The following is a 20,758-nucleotide window of genomic DNA, read 5'->3' on the forward strand; positions in this document are numbered from 1 at the left end:
TTATCCAATTCTTCTTGAGAGTAACTACTATCTGATTCATAGAGTTTGTTATAAAAGTCATGACAAACTTTGTTGATTTCTTTTGGGTTATGATTTGTCTTATTGTCTTCCAAGCGAATTGCAGATTTAACCCTTTCTGATTGCTCTTTTTTTAGTTGATGGGCAAGTAATTTACTTGGTTTATTGCCAAATTCATAGTGCTTTTGTGTAATATAATTAATTTCTTTGGTAATTTCCTCTGAAATGTTAAGATTTAATTTAACTCTAGCCACTATCAGTTGTCCCCAATTGTACTCTGTGGTGGCGGTCTTATGGAGTGCCTCACATCTACTTACTTCTCTTTCAAGTTCTTGTCTTTGCTTCCTTTCTTCCCGTTTTTTAAAAGAAACATATGAAATTATTAGTCCCCTCAAAGTGGCTTTTGCAGCTTCCCAGATGATATTGGACTCTATTAGGGGATTATTATTTTCCCTTATATAATTGGCAATCCACCCTTGCATTTTGGATTTAAATTCTTTATCCTTAAGTAAAGAAGTATCAAATGTCCATCGGTTAAAAATACATTTTAACCGAGCCGAGTTTGATTAGATTTATCCAAGGAAGGCCTGATGATTTTAAACAGACATTAACTTTTTGGTCAAAATTCATTTTAGGAGAATTTTTTTAATATAGTGTCATGAATTTTGATTAAGCAACTGTATTCAAATATAAAAGCAATGGGAAATATAAAAATGCAAAACATTGAACTGTTAATCTGTTTTAAAAAATAACTCTTTACTTTACCTAACTATGATTTGAACCCAAGTTGAAATATAATTTTATTATATTTACAGCTGTTAATTATCAACTTGTGTAACAATCTTTTGCTTTATTTTTTTAGACTTTCCAATGCCTACTCTGCTCCCTGTATCCTCCTCTCTCCGGGCTGCTCGCACTGGTCCCATTAAGACAGGAAGTCGGGTTCAGGTGCTGGACCACAGCCGGTGGACAGAGCCCATGAGAGCTGCCATCGATGGGCTCCTAATAAAGCACCATGGAGCTAAGGACTAAAGACTATGCTGCCATGGTGCACAGGGCATGCACTGACCCCAACAGCCTTCTCCATCCGACCACATGCCAGCATATCTCAAGATATGTCAAACATCTGGCAAAATTAAAAAACACCAGCTCCTCCCTCAACACCAGCCCAGCGAAAGTTTGGGAAACACAGCAGCTATGGCAAAGTTTGACTACAAGCAGCCAGACAGTCAGCGTTCCTGTCACAATTCTTCCTCCAGCTGCTGTCAACCCTCCACCTGTGACCCCTCCTCAGGAGGAGTCACTGAGCCGGGCTACAGTAGAGAAGATTGTGACAGAGATCATGGAAAAACAGCAACAACAACAACAACAACAGAAGAAGATGACTAGGAACTGTTTAGCCTGTGGGCAGCCAAAGTCTAGATATCTTGGGGATGGCTCTTCAGTCCATTTCTTTTATCAAACCCCAATTGTGAAGTACTTTTATTGTTCCACTAAGGTTTTTAAGACCTATGAACATGAAGGCCTTAAAAACCCCAGGATGTCGTTTGAGGACTTTGCTGCCTCTCTGTTTTTTGAGCGGGAGCTGGATGCTGCCAAACAGAGGGGGGCAGAATGGAGAAAGGTGGAAAGAGGAGAGGGCAAAGAGGATGTCAACAGTGCAGCTGCCAACAGGTCGCCTCTGCAGGTTCTGTCACCAGCCACTAAAGCAGGGTCCGTGCAGCCCTCACATTCATACATCCTTCCCGGGGGTGCTGGGAAAGTACATTTACTGCCCCTCCAGAGTGTTCTCCTTGTACAGGGCACAGGGCATGGTCAAAGAAATGACCTGGGTTGAATTTCAGCAGTCTGAACACTGAAAGGGACAGATGGGTCACTGAAAAGAAAAAGTGACTGCTTTAGTGCTTTTGCACTGATATTGTAAATATGTTTATAGCTACAAACTTTAAATATACTGTGTATTTCTCTTCAAGTTCATTTATTGTGTATATCATTTTTGTTTTTGTGTGATTTGGAATTAAGAATTAACAGAGGTTTTAATAATAGATCTTTATTGTTGTTGTGTTCCAAAAATAAGAATTTGTTTTACAGCTCTTCATCACAATGCTGCATAAAAGTGCAATAAGGAAGAGCAAATACATTCAAGGGAATTAAAAGTGACCTTTATTGTACAAAGTTCGTTGGATAAAAGCCTGTAGGATTCAGTATTTAAAATAACAGCAGTCAGTCTTTGCCAGTGTGGGGTAAACCGAGGTTACAGTACTTCAATACAAGTCTTTTTCTTCTTCAGTTTTTCAGTCAGTTTGTAAGGCCTTTGGTTGTCCTGTATCTTTATCTTGATTGTGCAGGGCAGGAAGCGACAGTACTGCACAATATCACGAAAACCTGAGACTATCTTTTTCAGTATTGGAATGTTGGCATGAAGTGTGTAAGCTAAAAAATATTCCATATCGACTAACTTACTGTTCCAATGTCTTCTGCTGTCCCCGTGTTTGTGACGTGTCTCTCTTGAATCCAGAATAATTCCTAACTGGAGAACTGCTGTTTTTTTAAAATAAGACACTTGTTATCGCAGCTGTTGAGACAGTTTAGAAGAAGAGTAAACAAGTTATTGAAAATGATATATATCTATGTACAGCATATCTAACTACATTAACTATAACAATATACAGTTGTAAGATAAAATAACAATAGATACATATACATTTTTACAATTATACAACACCTCATACTTACCGTAAAGATACATCAATGCACATACATTTATTTATTCTGTCATTTGTTTAGTTGTGTTTATCATTGTGTATAATAAAATATTGTGAAGGCCTTTCTGTTTTGCTGTCTTTTCTTGATATTGGAACTGAAAATAAACTTACTTAATTTACTCAGGGACTGTTCTTGTACATTTCAGGTCATTTTCATTCACATGATATCAATTTAATGTAACCTGAAGCATCTTTTATGAAGAATTTGTTTATAGACAAGACATAGTTTATTATAACTATTCAATTTAATTAAACATTTAATAGTAACATTATTCTAATCTTATCTTTCCTCATGATTTCACTTTCTCATGTACAATGTAGTGAATTATTCTTGTCCAAATATTGGATTTTTTTTGGGGTCGAGCTGGATTCGAACCTGCTCAAACCTGAAGCGCCTCCGGTTCGTGGATTTGTCCTCTACGGCTATACGCTGCTGGCCAGAAGTAGACAAGAAAGAGTTGTAATTCTTTAAAAGTGAGGTAAGCGATAAGTTTCTCTCTGTGTTGGATTCAATGATCAAGTATAGCTCTGTTTTGATTATTCCTAGTCATACTTAATCAATATTAAGATGTTAAGTGTATAAGCAGAATAAAACATAACTCGGCCAGTGAGAGCGAAAGCATTATTCATGATTTATCATGTTGGCCACAAATGTTCAAAGCCTCTAGTATGGATTGAACGGGTATTGAAGTTGTGGGATTTAATTTGGAGCCATATCACCTGTCCTAAAATTCAAAGCTTTGTGTTGAATAAAGTCAGGAAAGTTCACTCTCTCTCTCCTGCTTTGGTCGTACCTGAATATTCCTTCAGCCTTGCAGTCGAACATTTCCTGAACAGCAGCAGATGGGAGGGAGGGGGGCGTGTTGTTCTGACAGCTGAGACAAGGGACCAGGCATTTCTCTAACTCAAACTACAAACATGGCTGCCACACGTTTGCTCTAAACCTTTTTAAAGGTCACATGTTATACAAAATACACTTCACCATGTTGTTCTAACACTAACATGTGTCTCTAGTCTGTCTACAAACCCCCATGAGAAATGATGAGAAAAGTTCATCCTCTCCGTCTTTTGCCTGCTCCACTTTTTCAGAAAATGTGTGCTCAAACAGGCCGTTTGGAGATTTTCCATTCATGACATCACAAAGGGCAGTAACCCCTCCCCCAGGTGGGTGACACTCCCACAGCTAGGTGTTTGTTCTGCCCTCTGAGTCTGCCTTCTCACCGTAAACAATAGGACATGCCAGAGACACCCAGGCCCTTCCAGAGAGGGGGCGTGGTCAGACACAGCTCATTTACATATTTAAAGACACAGAACCAGAAACAGCCTGTTCTGAGCAGGGCTGAAATAGAGGGGTTTATAGACATGATCAAATACAGGATCAGAGTGGATTTAGAACAAGAAACTTCACACACATGTTTTGAGGAGCTCTGAGACTTATTTAAACTGGTTGAAGAGGAGGAGAATATGTGACCTTTAATTATTTTTTCTTTTCAGAATATTTTAAACCTATTTTAAAGTCACGGTCGCATGTATTCTGTTACCACAGACAGTAAGAGGGGGGTTTAAAAAGTGCCTTACACCCACATGCTCAGCAGGGCGTGACTGAAATGTTTTAAACCAGTAGGTGATGTCCCGATCGCTATGACTAGTGTGTGTTAACAAACAGTTGAATACAAGCTGCTGCTTGGATCATGGTGGCCTTTAATTGATCTGCTCATGTTTGTAACATGCAGAGTTACGTGTATCTAATCAGTTCACTTTGATTTGCTACAAAGAGTAGGAGCACTGCTTACTCACATAAATGTTAACCCAGTTTAGACATTATGCTGAGCTTTTGCTTTTTTTAAGTACATATTGATTTAAATTTTTTATTTTTGGGCCTTTTATGCCTTTATTTATAAATAGGACAGGCTACAGGTGCCCCGGATACATATTCATTTGATATGTAGTGATCATGAAGGCAGAGTTGAATCATTATCAGTGCTGCTCATGCTGAAGAAGTGTAATACAATCTGTAATGCTGTTTGACATGTTGTTTTCATATGATGATTATATGTTGTGATAAAACGAGCAGTCGACGACATTTCATTTCACACAAGTGACTAAATTGAATTTGTTCTTGTTATGCTTAGATGATGTGTTCTTGCTCAGACTTTGACATGTTTGTTCTGTTGTGGACCAAATAAAATGTACACTGAGTACTGTTCTGTTTTAATGATCTGCCTCATTTTTCTTTATGTATGCATGGCAACAACCGCAGGTGTTTGCACCTGCCTGTCCAACAGGAAGGGGAACAACTCCACGTCTGAGGGTGAAAGACGACACAAGATTTAACCTTGTTTCAGAACGAGCTTTATCTGCCTCACTATGATTATACTTTCTTTTTGCTGCTACACCCATGTCTGGCATATTCACAGGTAGGAAATCGCACCCAATTGCTGAACTGTTTCCACTCCTAAACTCATCTGAGCGCTATCATTGGCTGGAGGAAACACAACAACTCCCCACCCAGAACCAGCCAGAGTCAACAAAAGCAAACCAAAACATAAAAATCCAGTCAGAGGACAAAGTCTCTGCAGACTCAGTCACCACCACACGTGTGTGTGTGTGTGTGTGTGTGTGTGTGTGTGTGTGTGTGTGTGTGACGTATAAAACAGGTTATTAAAGTCTCTGCATTCAGAAAGTATTTATTATATGACAAAAACACAGTAATATACGATCACTTATTAAGATTAATGCCTTTTATATGTAGCTACATGTTTTGTTTTTTTAAGTGCATCAAGAAATTAAAGTACCTGAAAGAAAATATCGGTGCACTTCTGCCTCTAGTGGTCAGAAATGAGAATGACGACACACATTTTCCAGAGTATATCTCCTGACCTATAGCAAGTACATGAAACTCCTTTCTCAAAGAAGATAATTAATACTATTTATCCAACATAAATGAATGTAATAACATACATATAAATGCTTGTATGTATAACAGAGTTGTAAGCTGTGCAGCAGCTTTAAAAAGAAAACTGTATTCATGATTAGTTGTCGTAACGTTGGAGAAAAAGTGTCGAGCTCCGTTGGTTGTTTTTCAGAGTGGACTGATTGAAGCGCTCTGCAAACATTATGAAGTGTTGAGAGACTGAGTCACATTAGAGTCGTTGGATGAGATGTTGTAACCATCTGGAAAAAAACAAAACACAGCAACAAAATAATGTGTTTAGTCCTTCGCCAAAAAGGAAAGAAAAATGATTGATACTAAGACAAGTCCACAGACTTCCCAGCTCCTGGTGAGGCTAAACCTAAATCAAATTAGCCGATACCGATAGTCACTTTATAGCCGATATTATCAGCTGGCTGATTAATCAGTCGGGCTCTATTTATTGCCTTGAGTCTGTAAAATGATCCTGCCTTTATGTGGGATAGGCATCAATATGAGATGGGCCTTTAATCGTAAACAAAACTTGTGCAATGCAAAGGTAGGACACTACTACCAAGGGAAGAATATTTAGCTGTGCACAAAATCAGGATACCACTAAACAAATGGAATCAAAAATCATGAATTTGATCTTGCTTTGTAAGGCGGCCCATGTCTGTCGACTTGCTGCACTTTGGGGAGAGAGAGAGAGAGCGCTCTTAATATAATCACTGCCGAGTGCTGTGCTGGCCTGCAGAGCTGTGGAAACACATCAGATTGTCTTTAGTTGTTTAAAGCAGATGACTATAAACCTAAAGTTGGCCGGAAAATGTCACCAGTTGGTTGCACCAAATGAATAAACAGAGTAGCTATACTGAAAAATATGAATAAAGAAGTGCCACAATTTGGGCAGTCTCTGTGATACATGTTGAGATTTTTCACTGGATCAGAAAAACACCTTAACCTGCTTATTGGCTACAGGGCCCCAACACAGTATTTGGAAATGAACTTTAAAATACAAAACTTTCTGAATATCTATCCAAGTATTGTTTAATTTCAGTAGTGGACTGCGTGGGTAATTAATGTAAAGGAACGCCTCACAGGTGTACGCCGCTATCAATCAGTTAAGTTGTAGTTTACACATGTTGTTCTCATGGGTGTAAACATTGGATAACAGAATTAAATATGTACCAAGTAAGATAAAACTCCCTGTGAATCGCCGAAAATGGACGTTGTACTGTACTCAGTGGACTTACTGTACATTTGTCACTATGGTCATAATATATTTTTTTATAGGCCTAGCCATGAGTTATATGGGTACCAATGTTCATACATGTAGACTAAATGCAGTTCAGGGGCTGTACTTTAGGGGGCGCTGCTAAGCCACTTTGCGTCACACGTACGAAAACACTATCACACGTACATTTTATGCTTTCTTGAATTTTGTGCAAAGTTTCGGGCATTTTGAAGCTCTCAAATAAGCGATTTATTTGTGACAAGAATAACAACAACTCCTACAGTTTCAATAGGGTCCTTGCACCCTACAGTGTGTGCTTGGGCCCTAAAAATGTACCTGGACATAATGTCTTCACTTTATCATTTTATGCTGCTGATCCTTTGTATAGTTGTGTAATTCTTAGCGTAACTCTACTTGAGATATAACTATTGAACTTTTACCAAAGTCAGATAAGGTCGTCATTTGAGTCCAGGCGGAAGTTTATGCTCAATTTAAAGATATTCTTTCCAGCTGCTACTTAGATATCACACTCACAAGAATAGGATAGACGGACTAATACAGAGAAAAAAAGTTTAGTTTCCGACCGTGGCTGTTGACCGAACTGAGGCATTGTGAAAACACTACAGAAGCATTGAGACAGAGCTTTTTTCTCTTTTTTGAAATTACTGCTTTACCTCTTCCTCGTCTCCAGAGCCGGAGAAATCCAAATGCACTCGATGAGTTTCCAGCACTGTTGCTCTAAAACAAGAATAATTGTAAACAAAGAAATTAGTAACCCCAATATTTCCATCAGCTTTGAAAAATGACAAAATAAAGAAAATATCTTACCGTGGTGCCACTTCCGGATATCTGTGACTTTATTGCTATTTCTGACCGCACCTGAAAAAATGAATCGTCAACAAATTAGCTTGGTTCTTGAAAGCTCCAAAAGTCTGATGTTGCAATAAAACGTGTTTGTAAAAGGGCAACTTCTAAGATGAAATGCAGTTCAGTAAGCTGCAGATTTGAACTGTGACTTATTTATGGTTGTAGCTCACTGATGGGTGGAAAAGGTTGACATATAAACCAGAGTTGATATGCTAGCTGACAAATCAGTCTTATTATTTTATTCATATTACTTGGCTCTGTTGAATATTGTTAAAAGTCACATATTATGTAAAACACTTCTCCATGTGTTTCTAACACTGATATGTGTCCCTAGTCTGTCTACAAACCCCCCAATTATGAGAAAAGTCCATCCTCTCCATCTTTTGCCTGCTCCACCTTTCAGAAAATGGGTGTTTGGAGATTTTCTCTTCATGACATCACAAAGGGCAGTAACCCCTCCCCCAGATGGGTGACACTCCCACAGCTAGATGTTTGTTCTGCCCGCTGAGTCTGCCTTCTCAACGTAAACCATTCATAGCTTTCAGTCACATGACCAGCGTGGAGGGCTGGAGGGCAAAAATGTTGAAACACTGTAGAACCACAGCATGGGCTTTTTAATTTAATCACCTGACTACCGAATTAAACAGATATATTTAAATAAACCATTAGTTGTGGGCTCTGAGACACTGTTTTTTAAAGCTAGAAACGGCAAAGTCCTTGCCGGTGTTATGGATAATAGAGTAACCATGTTATCCGTTGACTTTCTGCTGAATGCGTCACTGGTTGTCGTACGTTACATTAAAATAAATATCTTTGACATTATGATAATACAAAAACTGAACAAAGAGGCTTTTGTTAGGACACTTTCAGTCGCGTTTGTTTGAAAGATGTCAGTTAACACGTTGTTAACACGTGTAATAGTTCTTAAGCTGCCCTCCAGGTATTTTTTCCCCCTGATTAAAGTGTCTCCTAACAGAACGCAACGCTACGCAAGCGAGTGTCAGCAGGGAAATCAGCTAAAATCTGTTATTTACTCTTGGAGTGTTCTAACTGCCTGCAAGACGCCCCGCTTCTTTTTTCCTCTCTGTTGCTCGTGTAGGTGAATGAGGAACGAGTGAGGAGGGGCACTGACACTCGCTTTCCTCACTCAACAGAGCTTGTTAGCTTGTTTTACAAAGTGGTGATAACGGTACATTAATTAAGATTAAGATTTATTTTTATTGATCCCACAAGGGGACCTCTTGGCACCTCTCCAGCTACCAGTCCAACTTCCTTGGTCCGCACCGGGACTTTAACCGCTTACCCTCCGGTTCCCAACCCAAGTCCCTCCAGACTGAGCTACTGCCAGTCTGTCATCACATTCTACAAGCTCACATCACATTCTACAAGCTCTCACATCACATTATACAAGCTCACACATCACATTCTACAAGTTCTCACATCAAATTCTACAAGTTCTCACATCATATTCTACAAGCTCACATCACATTCTACAAGTTCTCACATCACATTCTACAAGTTCTCACATCACATTCTACAAGCTCACACATCACATTCTACAAGTTCTCACATCACATTCTACAAGCTCTCACATCACATTCTACAAGCTCACATCACATTCTACAAGCTCTCACATCATATTCTACAAGCTCACGTCACATTCTACAAGTTCTCACGTCACATTCTACAAGTTCTCACATCACCTTCTACAAGTTCTCACATCACATTCTACAAGTTCTCATATCACATTCTACAAGCTCACGTCACATTCTACAAGTTCTCATATGACATTCTACAAGTTCTCACATCACATTCTACAAGTTCTCACATCACATTCTACAAGCTCACACATCACATTCTACAAGCTCTCACATCACATTCTACAAGTTCTCACATCACATTCTACAAGCTCACATCACATTCTACAAGTTCTCACATCACATTCTACAAGCTCACACATCACATTCTACAAGTTCTCACATCAAATTCTACAAGTTCTCACATCACATTCTACAAGCTCACACCACATTCTACAAGTTCTCACATCACATTCTATAAGTTCTTACACCACATTCTACAAGTTCTCACATCACATTCTACAAGCTCTCACATCACATTCTACAAGCTCTCACATCACATTCTACAAGCTCACGTCACCTTCTACAAGTTCTCACATCACATTCTACAAGCTCACGTCACATTCTACAAGTTCTCACATGACATTCTACAAGTTCTCACGTCACATTCTACAAGTTCTCACATTACATTCTACAAGTTCTCACATCACATTCTACAAGCTCACGTCACATTCTACAAGTTCTCATATGACATTATACAAGTTCTCACATCACATTCTACAAGCTCACATCACATTCTACAAGCTCTCACATCACATTCTACAAGCTCACATCACATTCTACAAGCTCACATCACATTCTACAAGCTCACACATCACATTCTACAAGCTCACACATCAAATTCTACAAGTTCTCACATCACATTCTACAAGCTCACACCACATTCTACAAGTTCTCACATCACATTCTACAAGCTCTCACATCACATTCTACAAGCTCACATCACATTCTACAAGCTCTCACATCACATTCTACAAGCTCTCACATCACATTCTACAAGCTCACATCACATTCTACAAGTTCTCACGTCACATTCTACAAGTTCTCACATCACCTTCTACAAGTTCTCACATCACATTCTACAAGTTCTCACATCACATTCTACAAGCTCACGTCACATTCTACAAGTTCTCATATGACATCCTACAAGTTCTCACATCACATTCTACAAGTTTTCACATCACATTCTACAAGTTCTCACATCACATTCTACAAGCTCTCACATCACATTCTACAAGCTCACATCACATTCTACAAGCTCTCCTATTTTGCAACATATCTACCTTCATAGATGTGGTTTTGTTAAATAAATTATGTTATAATTTAATTGAGCAGTTGTTTGTGATTACTGGTGTATTTGCATTGTGAAATAAGCTGGGTGCGAGGGCTTTGTGTACGGATTTCACGCCTTCAATTTATTAAATACAGTTATTAATTATTAATAATATTAATAATTCATTAACTAATTTGAGACTGAATTTAGTGATATTTGGTTATTTGTACTCTGATCTCAGAATGGTGCTCACCAAGTTAATGAAACATAGTTTAATAATATTGTTATTTATATTAATTAATAATTAAATATAATTATTAATAATATAACCAAATTTGACTAGATAAAACCCCAACAACAGCGAGTGTGAGATCATGCGTGATGCATCGCGATATCTACTGTTAGGACACGGTGTTGGGCTTTGAAAAACTAGACTTAATCAGATCTCTAGTTTATCTAATAACAAAGCCACATGTATAACTACTAATGACAAAATAACTATGTATCTCAGTAAAAAAAAAATTATGATAATAACGATTGACGAATACTAATCTCTTTGGAGATTCTGTTGTTGTCAGTGTATTAACTGCACATGTTGCAGTGCACATTTTGCAATGTTAGGGAAAAAGCAAAGGAAAACTATAATTCAGAATGTTTTCATCTAGTATTTAACCGTGCAATTAAATACAAATGTGAATATTGAGTCGTAAATACCTTTTTGTCCAGCAGCAGTCCAAACACCAATATGAAGAAACCCTTTAATGACAAAACACACACTCATAATTCAAAATACATCAAAAGCATTAGAATTATACAGAATGTCACACAGTTATGTTTAACTATAGTATTCATACCTGCAGTGAATTGAAGAATGAAAAAGCAATGTGGATGCCTTGATTTTCTGGGTCGGCCAGGGTTCCAATTCCCAGACCCCAAGTTAATCCAAATAATGGTGTGAGGACAGCCAGGGTCCTTGCAATAACCAATAAAACATTCCTCTGACCTGCTTGGACAGAATCTGCCACTGCCCTTCTCCTCAGCATTTTGAATAATACCACAATCAAGATGATGAGGTGAAACAGCACTATCGTCAGAGCAGGCAACACAAAGGCTATTATGGCGAGGGACTCTTTAAAGTTGAGCCAGCAGAATATACCTTGTGTGTACGTTTCACTGGGTGCAGTGGCAGCTATAGTTATGACCGCGATGATAATAGGCCCTCCGTAGCCTACAGAGAATCCAATAGCCAGCATAGATCTTTTGGACAAACCTCCATCAAAGACACTGACTGTGCGGTAAAGCAACAGAAGGGCTGAGGCTAACATCCAGAAGAACATGGCTAGGTAGAAAAAATGGATAAAAAATGTAGCTGCAGAGCATGCGTCACGGTTATCACCCGGTGCTTCTGAAATAGAAGCCCCTATGATAAACCAAATGTCTGCAATCAGGAGAGACATGGCAATGTTAACAATGGAGACATGGCGCAGGTAAGATGTGGTGTTCCTTCTAATCTTTCTCCATATGACAGCCTCAATTATTAGGCATATGACCAAGGAGGCCATGGATATGCCAACTCCAATAAATGTTATCAGAGAACACACTTCGCAGTTAACGAAGGGCGACATAAGGATGGAGAAGGAGGTCAGGTGGTTGCAGTTGCAGGTGACGCTTCCATTTTTAATTTCTACAGGCATACAGCCTTCGTTGTCCCATCCCCCGCGATCATCAAAGAGGCTGAAGTTCCAGAATACACACTGTGGGTTCACCAGTGAAGTGTTATTGAGGTTAAATGTAAAGGAAATATTATTAATGGGGATGTTTCCAATGCTGGTCTGAACAAGAACGACTCTCCCATTGATGTCAAATCTGGAGGAATTTGCTTCGTCTCTCGCGGGGAGAACGTTATGCATTGAAGCAAATGTCATCACAGTGATATTCTTCTCTCCTTCACCAGGTTCTGATATAACTATCGTCACTGAAGAATTAAAGCTGGCATTGAAAGAGTCTGTGAATGTAGTTTTGTTTAAGAGAATAGAAGGTGTGTCAATTGCTAAAGAGACATCAGTAATGCGACGTGTTATATTCTCCAGTGACTGCAAGAATGTGGAGCTTCTTGTCTGTGACTCATTTCTTGAGCCATTGTTCAGGGACTCCCAGGTTCCCCTTGCACCATCTGTGGTGAGGACACCTGCAGTGAGAAGGATATCCTGCATTGATAGGAAAGGAGACATTAGACCATGTGAAATGTAAAGTATACTGTTACATAAAGTAAACCTCACCCTTCTTGTTCACATACCTTTGCTAAGTCACTATTAATAGGTAGGGATGTATTTGCAACATTGCTGAGTATATCAACTATGGCATTTATGTTTGTGGGAGATTTAACCACTTCCTCAGTGAAGTTGACGGTGACATCGCTGAGTGTGTCCAAGAAACCTGGCAGTGAATTGGCATTCAACAACTGTGAAATTTGAAAGAAAAAATATCATCAATGTTAAAAGTATATCAAGGATGAACATTGAAGTGATAATGTCAAAGTTGTTGTTATCATTAAAGACGGCTCTAAATGTTTTTCTGTTGGGAGGAAAGCCATAAAAATTGACTAAGGGCGCACTCACACTAGGCAATCCGTACACACGGTACATGTTCTCGGCCTTGGCACTGTTGGAGGAAGTGTGCTTTGGCTAAGTACAGTTGCACAACCACGGACAGGAAGCGTAGACAGCCTTCGTTAATGAATAAATCCCAGAGTGTTCTGTCTGTATCTGACTAACATGACTCAAAATAAGCCACAAAGTCAGTAAAGTAGCTGTCTTGTTCTCTGTGTTGTTCTCCAATGTGCGGATGCAGTCTCAACCGCTCATCCCTTTTTTATTTTTTGAGTCCATCTGTCTTGTGAACTGAGCACGCTTCAGTATCACCTAAAGCCATGCATGTGTTGTATTACGATGTTATGTACAAGAGGTCAATGTGCTCAGGCCCGGTTTGTCCTGGAGCAGTGTGAGTGCAGGCCAGCGGGGGAATGGGGAGGGGGAACAATCGGGCTTCAGCACAGTATGGAGCAACTGGGCCTATGAGTGCCCCTTTAATGGTAAATGGACTTGAGCTTGTATATTTATTTTCTAGTCTTCTGACTACTCAAAGCTCTTTTACCTCGCAGGTCACACCTACACATTCACACACTGATGGTAGAGACTGCTGCGTAAAGAGTCCATCAGTATTAACTAAGTCGTACACATTCATATGCCGCCGTGTAAGCAGCAGGAGTTACGTCGAGGTTAAGTGTCTTGCCCAAGGACACTGTGGTTGCTTTTACCTGGGGACAGAAGGTTGAAGAGACGACTGATACTACCACTGAGCCACAGCCACCCAACAAAATACACAACTACACAATCCTACTGCAAGTGCAGCAGTTATTGCCTTGATCCACCAGTGATCGGAAAATGAGCGGATTAGATCTTCCAGAAAACGTAGGTGTTTAAGGCGTCTTTTACTCTTGATATACCAGCAAAGGTGCGCCTTTTTTTTTGTAGCTAATGCATTCTGTAAAATCTTTATGTATATTCTTCTTACACTCATATTAGTGTAAACTGTAATGTCTATGATGTAGACTAATAACTCAAGTCTTAGATGAAGCCTTCATTATTTATTGTAATTTAATTGTGATGTCATAGAACAGGTTGTCCTAAATTAATGCAAAGACAAAGATAATATAGTTGAAGCTCACAGACGTTGTTGTGGTTCTACAATAATAGTTTTAGAAAAGAAAAAGTTACCAGTAGCCTGATTTGTGTGACAAAGGCTGGAGCAGCAAGGAGTTTGCTTGAGGCCCCCAAATTATTATTATTAAAAATATGTTGTGTAAGCATGTGCTGGTCACCTCAGACTGCAGGAGCAGCTCCTGAACCGGTCGTAGGATACAGTTGTTTTCAACTTCTCTCCATGATCCATCTTCCTGACAAACTCCTTTCCTCTCTCCCACCTCGTCACGTTCACAGGAACCGAAGGCCATCTGGCCAAGATTTCCAGTACCAAATACTTCATTGTTACAATCAGGAGCTAGGAACAAAGAAATGAATGAAACAACATTACTTTCAAGTGAAAAATATTTTGATCTGATCTGTATTTCATTCCCTTTAATCAACACTTACCTCCTGTAGTTATCTCCAGCGTAGTTTGTTTAAATTCTTGGCGGCCTATCACTTGACAGGTGAATGTATGTTCCGTTTTTTCACAGATGGGGATGAGAAACGAGTAGCTGATAGAATTACCTGTGCCTAAGACTGCAAAAATTCAATTTATTATTATGAATATAAAATATAAAAGATTAGCCTTTTGGTGTTTTGTTTGATTCAGGCTTACCTTTAGTCGAGTTTCTTAACACAACAGTGTAGGGTTCGTTGACAGAGCACTCTAGTTTCACTTCTACACTTGCCATGTCCTGACAATGGATTTGTCTGCTGAGCGGCGTCAGTCGTATCAGAGGTTGCTCTTGGAGTGTGAAGTTTTTATTGGATCTCTCTCTGAAGATTTTCTGGCCAGACTTCAGCCTACATTCATATTGACCTAAACATCAAAGGGGATTTAAAGTTAATGTGAAGTAGCAACACCGGGTTTTAAAATGGAAACAATCTGAAGCAGCATTCATGTAGTGACTTTCTAATGTCCTAATGTTCTAACCATACTTTTCCTCCATCGCTGTATTGGAAAGGTCTTTACGCATTTCTAAAAGATAAAGAAATGTCCTAAATGAAATGACTTTGAGTGGTGTTCCCGTTTATTGTGAAAGGTGAAACAGACAAACCGTGATGATGATATCATGAATAATTGTTGCAGACAATGTAATTGTTCGCTGACATTCGGTTACTAAGGGTGACGAGTGTTCCCACCAAGCGGCGACCTCCGGTGTTGAAAAATGAAGCCATTACTGAACTGCAAAATCCTGCAGTTCCTTAAGTGTCCTCTTGAGGCTGGCTGTATCAGAACATACACATACACACCACATGCAAAAAACTAACACGTTTACAGCCTGGTATAAAAATGAAATAGGTCTGATTAGTTTTTGTCCTCACTGGAACACACTGTATGGGGGGGGGGGGGGGGGGGGGGGGGGGGGGGGGGGGGGTTGGGGGGGTGATTTTTTATTACATGTGTAATAAGGCAGAAGTGTATTTTCTGATTGATATATTGCACATTCTTTTACGCATGCTTTGATACTTTAGGTTTTATTCATGTTGTGATATTTACGATTTGGTTTCATTTGATTGCCATTGCTGTGTTTTTATCAATACTCTTGGTTTTATGCTTTTTATATTGAGTTAACTTTCTGCCTTTGGGAGACTGATGACAGATTACCTGCATCTGTGTAGCTTTGTTTTATTTCATGCAGTGCCCAGCCTGCAGCCCGTGTATGTGTCAAGCGACGAGAGGTGACCCTACAAGGGAAGCAGCAGGCGTGGGCAGTCGCAGATGATCAGGTCAATTTGCTCACTGTTTTAATTTTGTTGGAACTGAGTGACTTTTAGGCTAATACCTTTTAAGTGCTGGACTTTTAGCTCTCCCTTGTTTTCGGACTTCTATTCCTCTCTTTTAGACCACTTTTAGCAAAGGCATTTTAAGACAATTTTATTTGTTTTTAAGTGGAATTTAATTTGGTGAAATTTAACGATGACCTACCCAAATTGGCTCATATTGTTTTTTTTAAAGTTATTTCTGGGGCTTTTTTACCTTAAAAGGCTTTATATTATATTTTTTGATCCAGCAGATGTCGCCCTTGAGCACCAGCATGAAACCAAAACAGCTCGCGGTGCATTGTTGTGTTAGCATGCTAATGCTAGCGATCTTTATCATGGTCGTATCTTCACACTGCATGTAAATTTACCCAAAAAGGAGCTGGGGGGTACCCGCATCAATGGACAAGTGGCATACATAGGCGTGCAGGTCTTAGCCCTCCCTTTCTTACAGTACACACAAAAAAATGGGGAAATAATTTTCAAAGGACTTATAACAGTTTGTTTTTAATTGTGTTGGGACCCTGAGCAGCAACTGAAACTAAAAGCTCCAAAAAAAAAGCATTTTTTACTCTGCAGGTCACAACTTCACATTCAAACATTGATGGTATTGGCCACGGTTGCCAGGTCTGTGTGACAAAACAAGCCCAAATGAAACCTATAAAACCTCAGTCAAGACTGTGTGCGAGTGCATGGGCTTGTGGGTGCGGGCACATCGTGGCTATGTGTCTGTGTGAGTACATGTGTATTTGGTTGTGGGATATGTTCCATATGTTTGTCGATTTGGTTGGTTATTTATTTTATTATTCATTTACATCACAAATTAATAAAAAAATAGGTCCACTCAAATAATACCCGTGGCAGCAGCTAAAAAGTAGCCCAATTCTGCGGGAAAAGCGTGGCCCTGGCAACCCTGGAAGAGGCTGCTATGTTAGGAGTCCATCAGTATTAACTAATCCATTCATACACTGCTGACGAAGCAGAATGAGCAACTTGGGGTTTAGAGTTTTGCCCACGACCACTGAATCACATCCGCCGCCACTGTAGAATTCTCAGCTGCTGAGAAAGTCACGTAGTATACCTTTGAACTTGAAAAGATCTACTTTACTTAACATTTATAAATACAAAAATGTACAATGTTCAGTAAAATCAATTGTTGCTGAAGTTAAAAATTACATGCATCACAATGCTAATTCTAAGATGAACTGTACATCCTGGTGCATCTGTGAGAAACTGCTGCCCTCACCAGGACAGCAATGCACCGGTTCCACTGCCGTGAATCAATAAATTATGGTGGATGTAACGTTTGGGGTTAGGATGAATAATTTGGGCTTGCAAATAAATCATCTTTAAAACAACATTTGTGAAAAAATTAACAGCTAAATACTAAGGTTCCTTAAATAATTTTCAAGGCACAGTGGTCAATCACAAAGAAGTAATGTGCTAAACATTCCCTGCATTAAAGGCAGAATGTGGGATTTTTGATCCAGTAGATGTCGCCCTTGAGCACCAGCATGAAACTAAAACAAACTGCTGTTTGGCCACAGCTCCTCCTCACTAAATCCTCCTCTCTCCTACGGCGACACACCTCCAACCCTCCTCTCCCCTGGTGTTTGCAAAATCAAGTAATAAAATTGGAACGAACATTAATTAAGCGCCAAGTGCAAGTGCTGGACAAAATTGTCCTTGTCTCGTGCTGCATTGTTGTGTTAGCGGGCTACTTTTAGCACACTTTAGTTAGCTCGTAGCTTCACATGGCAAATACATTTACACTGAATGGCCATGATCTAAAAACGCTTATGTGACATTCAAATAAGCAGTGAGCATGTTCTTCTTGTCTCTAGTTACAGAGGATGTACTTCATTCTGCTTTATTTATGTTTTATTTATTCATATTCTACCTCTAATCGTCTATTTTACTCTAAATGGGACCTAAATGTACAAAACAAGCATCATGCTGTATTGAAGATGACTGAGTTCGGTTGACAGGCCGTTTTATGGTACACTTATATACAATGAAACTGTCTTTTTGCAATAACTGAATGTAGATATCTGCCAACTATTTAGTCATAACTAGGGTGTGTCTATTATTGACTAATTATGCATTACTGCGTACTTTGGCATTTGTCAGTATCGATTCCCCACCCTGCAATTTAACTTTTAAATTCTGGGCTTTAGATATATACCGAAATCAATGAATCAGTCACTTGTTATTCTTATAGTGAAAAAATAAAAAAATAAAAAATATCTCATGACAATTAACAAATTGAGCAGATCAAAACCAAAGACTATATATTAATGAAGGAAGCCTGAGTGACGTCAGCCATCTGTTCCTGCAGGAGGCTCCGGAGGCTCATCGATTTTCAGTCAACCTAACGACAGACTGAGAGCTGGGGCTGAGGTGGGTTTTAAGGCTCCTGAAAAACCCTTAGATAACACCCGTCTGTCAATCATGTCAGCTACGCGCCTAACTATGGATAACACGTATCGTTCATAACATCAAAATGGAGCAGTTCTAAAAAAAGAACACCTCCTTACAGTGTGTACCGATCAGGACAATAACTAATCAGACCTATTTATTTTTTGTACCAGGTCTTAAAAATGTTAATTTGTGCTGTAAAAAACAGGTTTTTTTGAATGGGTTTGTATGTGACCTCAAGCGGACACTCGGCGAAACCCAACATTTCTCCACCATTAGCGATAGGAAAAAACGGAAAAAACTTCCAGTAAGAGGCAGAAATCACGAGCAGAACGTGACTCATTAGTGAACAGCCATCTGCCATGACCATATGAGCTGAGAAAGTAGAGGGAAAGACGAGAGGTTTAATGGTGACGGCAAAAAAGACTGATGCAAAAACTATGGGTTTTATTTTTAGTCCTCCTGAAATTATCGAGATATGGGATACGATAAAGCTGCTTTGGAGACAGAAATAAAATCTACGGATGAAATGCATATTACTTGAATGATTTCTTACCAATGTCTGTACCAAAGAATCTTTTCAGAGTTAACACTGCTTCTTCATTCACTTTTGAAAATTCATAGAGGTCTTCATTGCTGCTTATTGGATTGTTGTTAAACCTCCACTCTGCTGTCCAGTTGGTTCCTAAATTGAGATTAGCTGGAGGAGGACCACATGTCACAGTTGCCTCTTGCTGTGAGATAACTGTAGTCGGTTCCAACTTTAAGGATGACTGACCTAGGAAAAAAAGAACAAAGTGTTCAAATGTGCAAACAAGTGTACAAAATGATCAGATAAGATAAAAATGTGTATGGAACCATTGCAAAAATTACAGAAAAATATAGTTTCCTTCATTTATTAGCGAAAAATTAAACCTGTCATACTGTCAAATATTATAGGGTAGGTTTCCGACAGGTCTAGAAATATCCCTGTTTGTATAGCTTGAAGCTCTGTGTCTGATAATGAAGCTCCTCTTATGGTATAATCTCCGATGGTGCTTCCTGACCTGCAACACAGAAAATACATTTATGACCATTTGACATTCGACTTGGACACCATCTGCTCCTGAAACCATGATTACGCTCTTCCACATTAAAGGGATACTTCACCCGTTGAAACATGAATCTGTATTGACATTGGGGCATATATGTAGTAGAAATGTGAAATACATTTTGAAGATGGTGCCTTCTTGGCTGAGAAAAGGCAGAAAGTGTCTTTTTGACTCATGTGGATGAAAGACACCAAATCCCAGAATGCACAGCTACGCAGGCCACTCCCACTAAGGTCCTCTAGTTCAGAATCAGAAATACTTTATTAATCCCAGAGGGAAATTCAATAAATACAGTTTCTCCAAAATATACAGTATAGCAGTAGAAATATAGAAATAAAAACATTTACAGACATATTTACTTCAACACATAAGGCCGTTTCCTCAACTGATTCCGAGATTTCTTCCAGAATTGATCTTGGAAATTCCTGGCAGAAAACAGACTCTATGTCTGTGTCCATAGACAAACAGTGAGAGCACCGACACTACCAGTCCGCCCCAGCTCGAGCCGGCCTGGGCTCCTTGTCCTCACCGCCGCCGACAGGCAGGCATCATGTCTTGGCTGCTGAGCTGGCAGCGGCCGGCGGCGGTCAGCGATATAGAGATGGTTGCTGCCAACAGGCCAGTCTTGGCGGCCCCGGCGGCTAGCAGCCTGCATCCTCTGCTGCTAGGGTGACCATATGTCCCGATTTGACTGGGACCATCGCAATTTTTTTGCTTTGTGTCCCCAGTTCCCACATACATCTATAAAACACTAATATGTCCCTGTTTTGGACAGTCCCTGTTCTGGATTTAACCAACTAAAACACTACACCATGTCTGCAACACTGATTCGTCTCTTTATATGTCAACCAATGTCGATGCCGAGGCTGTTGCTGTTTTAACCAATATAAAAACATCACTAATACATGTCAAAGTTCAACAATGCTTTGTCTTCACGTGTCAATCAATCTCGAGGTTGCGGCTGTTTCTAAGCGAGCCTAGCTTCTCATGCTAACAAGACCTGCTGTGTAATATGCTAGCTGTCATGTCCAAAA

At 39.5% G+C, this 20,758-nt stretch overlaps 1 protein-coding gene and 2 long non-coding RNA genes across 6 annotated transcripts in view; 1 reads left to right on the forward strand and 2 right to left on the reverse strand.

Moving 5' to 3' along the window:
* LOC132984533 (uncharacterized) overlaps positions 1-20,758 on the forward strand; it is a 301,578-nt gene that overhangs the window by 95,317 nt on the left and 185,503 nt on the right. The window lies entirely within an intron of this gene.
* The window catches only part of LOC132984534 (uncharacterized), a 93,866-nt gene that overhangs the window by 46,055 nt on the left and 27,053 nt on the right, over positions 1-20,758 (reverse strand). The gene's annotated exons all lie outside the window — the stretch shown is intronic.
* LOC132984436 (adhesion G protein-coupled receptor F5-like) overlaps positions 5,560-20,758 on the reverse strand; it is a 35,872-nt gene continuing 20,673 nt past the window's right edge. For all 4 annotated transcript variants that reach the window (XM_061051276.1, XM_061051277.1, XM_061051275.1 and 1 more), the window contains 11 exons: positions 19,558-19,679; positions 19,190-19,411; positions 15,068-15,271; positions 14,857-14,988; positions 14,586-14,764; positions 13,002-13,166; positions 11,560-12,912; positions 11,420-11,461; positions 7,757-7,807; positions 7,603-7,666; positions 5,560-5,957 (listed from right to left, as the gene is read on the reverse strand). In XM_061051276.1, the coding sequence (XP_060907259.1) occupies positions 5,899-5,957; positions 7,603-7,666; positions 7,757-7,807; positions 11,420-11,461; positions 11,560-12,912; positions 13,002-13,166; positions 14,586-14,764; positions 14,857-14,988; positions 15,068-15,271; positions 19,190-19,411; positions 19,558-19,679 (2,593 nt within the window). In that variant the 3' untranslated portion in view covers positions 5,560-5,898. The remainder of the gene's footprint in view (positions 5,958-7,602; positions 7,667-7,756; positions 7,808-11,419; positions 11,462-11,559; positions 12,913-13,001; positions 13,167-14,585; positions 14,765-14,856; positions 14,989-15,067; positions 15,272-19,189; positions 19,412-19,557; positions 19,680-20,758) is intronic.

This window comes from Labrus mixtus, chromosome 12, assembly GCF_963584025.1.
Source record: "Labrus mixtus chromosome 12, fLabMix1.1, whole genome shotgun sequence".
NCBI lineage: Eukaryota > Metazoa > Chordata > Actinopteri > Labriformes > Labridae > Labrus > Labrus mixtus.